Source organism: Apteryx rowi, unplaced genomic scaffold, assembly GCF_003343035.1.
Source record: "Apteryx rowi isolate R43461 unplaced genomic scaffold, aptRow1 scaffold_99, whole genome shotgun sequence".
Taxonomy (NCBI): Eukaryota; Metazoa; Chordata; class Aves; order Apterygiformes; family Apterygidae; genus Apteryx; species Apteryx rowi.
In genome coordinates, this window is record NW_020451304.1 from 1259854 (window position 1) to 1266362 (window position 6509).

A 6509-nucleotide genomic window follows, 5' to 3' on the forward strand; every position below is an offset into this window, starting at 1 on the left:
TGTGAAGCTGAAACACTAAATGCAACTAAAATAATGGAAAACAACTTGCACTTCTGTTGGAAATCTCCAGGGGCCTCAGTTCAGCATGGGTTTTGTTTGTTATGGTCACTGGTATTGGCATCACTAACACCTTAAGCTGCGCTGGGAATGTGGCTTCTTGTTCCTCCTAAATACAGTAAGTTTAATCTGCTTTCAGGTGCTAACTGGAAAGCCTTGTTGTGGGAGCAGTAGTTTGTTCCCCATCTGCTAGGCCTGGGGGTAAATATTCAAGATAACATCTTTGGAAGTCTGCTAGTGTCAGTAACCTTCTTCTGAAACTCTGTGCTTGTCTGTTCGCCTGCTCGCTTGCTGCTGTAGTATTGCAGCATTCCCTGAATACTTTGTCAGTCTTCTGGTAAGCACTGCTGTAGGTCACAGCAGCAGGCTGTGATATGAGCTGCTTTCCTGTGCTGCTCCCAGCCAGCCGACTTCTGGAAATTCTTCAGCCGTCTGCCTCCCAAAAGGCAGGTTGATGCTCTCTTAACCCATCGCCCCGTTTGGATGGGAATGGATGCATCCAGCTGACTGTTTAGCATTGCTGACAAAATCCTACATCTAAAACTTCTAGGAAGCCCCATTGAGTCAACAAAAACACAGCTGAAAGGACTTGTGCAGGGCAGCTATGTTGAAATGGGAACCTGCGCTTTTCAGCTGTATTGAGTGCCGCATGTCTAGTAATGCTACTTAATCTGGCCAATGTTCTTGACATCAGTGGTTCTGCAAACAAACTCTTATAATCCTTGTGTTCTGTTCTTTGATTTCACACTCTTGGCATAAAACTGTCATGCAGATGTGGCATCAGGAGAGGCCTAAACTGTGTAGATGAAAGGAGCTTATCTCCAAAAGACAGCTGCTCAAATCATGACCAGGCCTATATGGTCCAGAATTTGATGRTCTGTTCCATGCAAGCTGATTTTCTGCCCAGTTAACACAGGCGTGTGAGAATGTGTGACTTGAACTCAGCTGGCAGAGAGCTGCTTTAGAGACTTGGTCCTGGACCAGCCACTGTTGAATGTGCTGCAAAGACTAACCTGAGAGAAAAGTCCGCTCAGTAAATCATCCTCTCCTGGGAATTAGGTTAATCCCTGCAAAAGGCATGTTCAGCCTGTGCATTTTTCCTGCAGTTTACCTAGAAGTTAAATTACAGCTGTGAAATTTGTGACATTGACCAGCACCAAACTTTTTTTAAGTGGCACTTTGACAGCAAGATTCAACTCTCTGATTCCCAAAAGTGGAAGAGATTAAAAAGAAGCTTGCAGTAGGAAGCTTATGTTCTCCTCAGTTTGGCTCTGTTGTTCACGCTCAGTGTTGAGGTTCCCCCAGTTGCATGGTTTGTGTGGGTTACTGGTAAGAACACTTTTCCCTGATGCCTGGTTAAAAATAATAATAATAATAAAAAATCCACAAACATTCCTAGAGGGCTGCGAACTGGAGTTAAGGCCAAAGCTGACTGCATCCTCCTTAGGAGCTGTGCTTTCTGGAGAGTCTAGTGCTGGAACGTTTGAGTCAAGCAGCTTCGTAGCTGATAACATTGTTCAAGTGCTTTCTCTTTATCTTGCAGTGCAAAGAAAGGAAGTGCAAGCCCGGGCGGTGTTCTATCCTCTGATGGGCTTAGGGGGTGCAGTTAATATGTGCTATCGAACCCTCTACATTGGGACAGGTGAGTAGCTTTTTCCAGCCCTGATCTTTCAGAATCGGGGTGGTTCTCACTGCCCCTCCCTATGTATTTGTCGAGTGAGTGTTGAAGAAAACAGACCCATTCTGGCTGCTTGTACTGRGATTGTTCACTACCAAGAAATGTGGAAATTCCCTGTCTGCTGTGATGTTCCTCAAGCCTTTGATGTAGGGCTGCGCCTTTGTAACCTGGCTGGTATCAAAGGTAGCAACACAGCTTTCCTTGAGGTTGTCTGACTGGTGGAGAGAAGAGTTAAGGTTTGCTTGCGGCTTTCATTTCTTTCTGCTCAGATTCCTCTAACACTCTAGAAAGCCCAGTAATTCTGAAATACTCTTCAGCCTTCCTGCTTAATGTAGCAGCTACCTTCCCTTCCCCCACTGCAACTTTGTTCAGTGGCTTATYGCAGCATTATTCATGCAGTCCTGGGAGTACGGACAAAGGCGGTTGCTCCCCTGTTGTTCTGCTAATTGAAGTTTAATTCTGTCTGTTGCTTTCTGCTGCCTGACAGTTTTTTTGTGTGATTTATTTATTTTTATTTTTTTTTAACACACTGAGCCTGTTTTGTATTTTCCACTGACAGGAGCTGATATGGATGTGTGCCTTACAAGCTATGGTCACTGTAACTATGTGTCCGGCAAACATGCCTGCATATTCTATGATGAGGTGAGTGCCTGAGTCTTTATTTGGCATGCATGGCAGTGGGAGCTAGAGATGCAGGCAGCAGGTTGTCTTTGTGTGGTGCTCCTTTGTGGGCTACAAAGTAAGAGCCAGGATTGTGAATGGTTTCACTCAAATGAAGGCTGTGTCAGCATTTTCTGTCAAACCCTTTTCTGAAGCACAGAGCTCTGCCAGCATGATTTCTCTGAGCTAACTGCTAGTGGACAAAGGCTGACCACAAGTAAGCACTGTCACTGCTGGCATCTGGGGAAAGAAGAAGGCATAGAAATGGTTCGATACTTTTTGATCCAGCTGCATTGTTAATAGAAGGTGAACTTTTACATGCCTGTGTAGAATCTCAGCTGGAACAAAATAAGGAGTTGCTCCAAGTCTCTTGCTTTCAGGTGTGATAGTGGTGCAAATTGTTTCTGCCCATCTGCAAGGCTCTGTATAAATTACATAACTAAAAATTTGTTAAGTTCTAGGCATAGGCAGAGGCCTACAATTGCCTCCTAATTACAGTCCACAAATAGATTTGTTCTTGAAGTAAGACAAGCAGGTCTACCAAAAAAAGTGCCCTTAGAGAGCTGTCTCTTAGCAGTCTTGAAGCAAGATACAGCTTTTGGTATCGCTGTTTGTCAGCTACTGAGCAGGGTTCAGATTAAGCCACAGACCCTCATGCTTTAGCCATTGCTGCTCTGCCCTCAGTAATGCTCACRTGGGATCCAGATCTTGCATCTGAGCTGAAGCATCTCCTTGACCTGGTCGATCCTAAGGCAGGCTCTAGACATTGAACTTCTTCCATACACAGGAAAGTTTCCTGTGGCTGTGCTTGCCCTCAAGAGAGGGAGAATTCCCTCTATGTAGCGCTCTCCGTGGTCTCTACTTTTGCCCGTTGGCTCTTGTTTGGCCTTGGTCTCTGCAATCAAGTAGGCTGCTTAAGAAAAATTTGCTCCCCTGTGCATGGCTACTTTCTGTAACTAGATTACACTTGTGTAGTCTCTTGAGGACAAGTTCTTCAGCCCTCAGATGATTCCTGTGAGCTAACCCAAAATCTCCTCCATTCAGGCAACGTCCTCTGCAAAGATCAGTTGAGCATTACACTGCTTGTGTAATGCTGTACGTCATGGTAATGTCTCCTGGCATTCCAGGGCCCGCAGAAGGCCCATGAATCCAAGACTGTCTCTCTCCTGTGGTTGCTGCAGCATACTGGCATCCCTCTTGCCATCTTGTGTCTGCTTTCCAAAGCACACCTTTTCCCTTTTAGGCACAGTACTAAGGCTAAGTGTGTATCTAGTTTGATCTGTTAACATGGCGTACTTGCTTTGTGAAAATCGACTTGAACCCCTGTTTCCAAAAGATCTGTTGGTCCAAGTGCAGTAGGTAAAGTCCACTTCTCTCAAAAGCTGCTTTGGCCCTTCCTCCATGCCTGGAAGCGTTCTGGGGAGCAGCTCTTGCTGGAAAGCCAGTCATTTTGTGAGCATGAGCCACGTATGAGGTTCGGTTGCTGGTCTCTGGAGCTGGAGGGATATTTTAACTGCCCTCATTTAAACATAAGTGTTTAGTAAGTGAGCAGCAGTGGTAGCGGGGGAGAGGGGTTCTGTTCCAGTGCTCCGAAGGGGAATATGGGCAGATGCCTTTCTGACCTGATGCCTTGATTCTCTCCCCTTCCCTTTTTTCAGAATACAAAACATTATGAGCTGTTAAACTACAGTGAGCATGGGACGACTGTGGACAACGTTCTGTATTCGTGTGACTTCTCGGAGAAGATGACGCCCACTCCTCCCAGCAGTATTGTTGCCAAAGTGCAGAGCGTGATAAGTGAGTGTTGAGACGGTGCCAGCCCCACGTAACACCAGAGGAAGCTCTTAGAGGGGGACAGGAGCGGGTGTAAATTGACTCCTAGTTGGCGCTGCGTGTTTCGCAATGGTTGGTGTACCTCTTGCAGAAGGGGGAGAGTCTCTCCCAAGGCCTCAGCCAGACCGCGGGTTACACAAGACCTTCCTCTGCTGGCCTGGCAAGTGCCTCCGCCTGCAGAGTGTCCAGCTGTTAACCCCGCTCTTGCCCTGGTGCTCAAGTTAGCCACGTTCCGGGTCCCTTCCTGACATCAGCTCCGGCAAGCAGCAGGGCTTTGAATTGGACTGCAGGGTTTTCTGTGGCTTGCTGCGTGCGTGGCATGTCCTCCCGGACGTCGAGTAAGTGATCTGGGCTGTGCTACGAGCACCCCGTGACCCACATGACTTACTCCAGTCCTCCACCTGATCATCTTCCTCTTTTCTGGCTGCCAAAATAGGTGTGTAAATGTTTCTTCTCTACCTCTCTGCAGCTGTGGGGTGGCTCCTGTTTCTCTTGTATCAGCTGCTAGCTGCAGATGACTGAAGTGCCTCGTGGCTAGAGGATGTTATTCTTGGGCCACCTCAACAGTAGCCCCTGTCGATTAAAACAAGCTGCCACCCTCTGGTCTGACTCTGGCCCGCCTGATTCTGACGTGGTTTTTTCTTTTCTAGAACGACACAAAAGCAGAAAACAGGAAGAGGAGCCGCATGAAGAAGCAGCTGTGATGAATTCCCAGGCACAAGGGCAGCATCGGAAACCCTGCAACTGCAAAGCCAGCAGCTCTAGCTTGATAGGGGGCAGTGGGGCTGGCTGGGAGGGGACAGCCCTGCTCCACCACGGCAGTTATATCAAATTGGGCTGCCTGCAGTTTGTTTTCAGCATTACTGAATTTGCGACCAAACAGCCCAAGGGGGACACTGCCTTAGTACAAGACATGGACTTGGAGGAGAAGCTTTCTCTGAAACCCCACCAGGTGCCCGTGCTGCGGTCCAACTCTGTTCCCTAGGAATTTTAGGAAGAGAGCTTTGGAGTAAGGAAACGCCCTCAGACTCTTGCAATGCAAAAATGTACAAACCAAGGTGGGATTTTCTATGTCGGCCCAGAGACTGTTCACACGCCGTTTGCATGAAATGAAGAACGTTTAACTTTTTTTAATTTTCTTTTTTGCTCAAGTTTTAGGGGCATTTGCACATATATTTGTACTATACATTTCATTTTAAAAGGAAAACTGCAGTGAGAGCAGGACGCGTCAGAGCGAGGGGTGACCGCTGTCTGACTCAAGGACTCTCTCTGACAGATAGTTCCCATGCAGTTGTAAAATAATCAGAAACTTGTTCTATTTTGTGCCAGTGACAATAGTTTTATATTAAAAGAGAAATACAGTTTTCATACAGCAAATCTATACAATATCATTGTTTTATTTAATGTAAAGAAGCGCTCTTCTTCCCACAGTTATTTTTTCCCATCCCTCCCTGCTATGGTTGCACTACAAGTAGCTACTGTGTATTATGGGCAGTGAGAAATGAGTTCTTTTCCTGGTGTCCATCCTATTTTTATTTCAAATAAGGAAAAGTGTTGGATTCTGTGTAAATACATCAGTGATGGCATTTTCAATGTTTTAAAGCTGTGTACAGTGCTACATGTGGTATGACGTTCCTCAAATTGTCTATTGTAGCAGATCGTTTGTCGTAACCTGTCTGTCTCTTTTGTTTATATGCCACCTCCCCGCAGCAGAACAGCTAGTTCCACTGTACATAGTAATTGTAACGTTTTAGACTTTACAGAAACTTTCCTGTATTCTGTATATAAAAAAAAAAATACTTCACATTCTGTTTTCTGATTGTCTGTCTTAACTCTGTGACCACAACCACGGATCTGCTAGAGAGCATCTGACCCCGAAGGAGGATCCCGGCAGCTGTGGAAAGGGGCTTTTCGCCTGTGCCTGGAGGCAGCTCTGGGCTGGGGCTCCGGCCGCCGGAGGATGCAGCACGGTGGGAGGGAGAAAGGAGCTTTTTGGCGTGCAAGGGGGCGAAGGCAGGGCTCGCCCTTTGRGGTGAGGGCGTGGGGCTGTGCACGGGCTGCCTGCACCCCTTGCCCTGCGCGTGGGGGGACTGGCGCAAGGCCCGCAGCTGGTGCGAGGCAGGAGGCTGCGCCTCTCCCCTCCGCTCCCGGCTCGCCCTGCCCTCGGGCCGGAGCTCTGCTGTGCTTTACCGCTTCCTCCTCCGCGCACGGAGGCGGAGGCTTTGCTCGCTCTCCCGGCGCCTTCACGCCTGCGCTCACGGACGCTCCCGCTGCTCTCGCG

The 6509-nt window shown here is 47.7% G+C and overlaps 1 protein-coding gene across 7 annotated transcripts in view; it reads left to right on the plus strand.

Moving 5' to 3' along the window:
* Positions 1–6042, plus strand: part of PHF12 (PHD finger protein 12) — a 32733-nt gene extending 26691 nt beyond the window's left edge. For 5 of the 7 annotated variants that reach the window (XM_026055165.1, XM_026055172.1, XM_026055166.1 and 2 more), the window contains 4 exons: positions 1580–1699; positions 2295–2377; positions 4054–4192; positions 4879–6042. In XM_026055165.1, the coding sequence (XP_025910950.1) occupies positions 1580–1699; positions 2295–2377; positions 4054–4192; positions 4879–5213 (677 nt within the window). In that variant the 3' untranslated portion in view covers positions 5214–6042. The remainder of the gene's footprint in view (positions 1–1579; positions 1700–2294; positions 2378–4053; positions 4193–4878) is intronic. The other 2 variants (XM_026055167.1, XM_026055171.1) reach the window with 1 other exon arrangement.
* Positions 6043–6509: the final 467 nt, after the last annotated feature.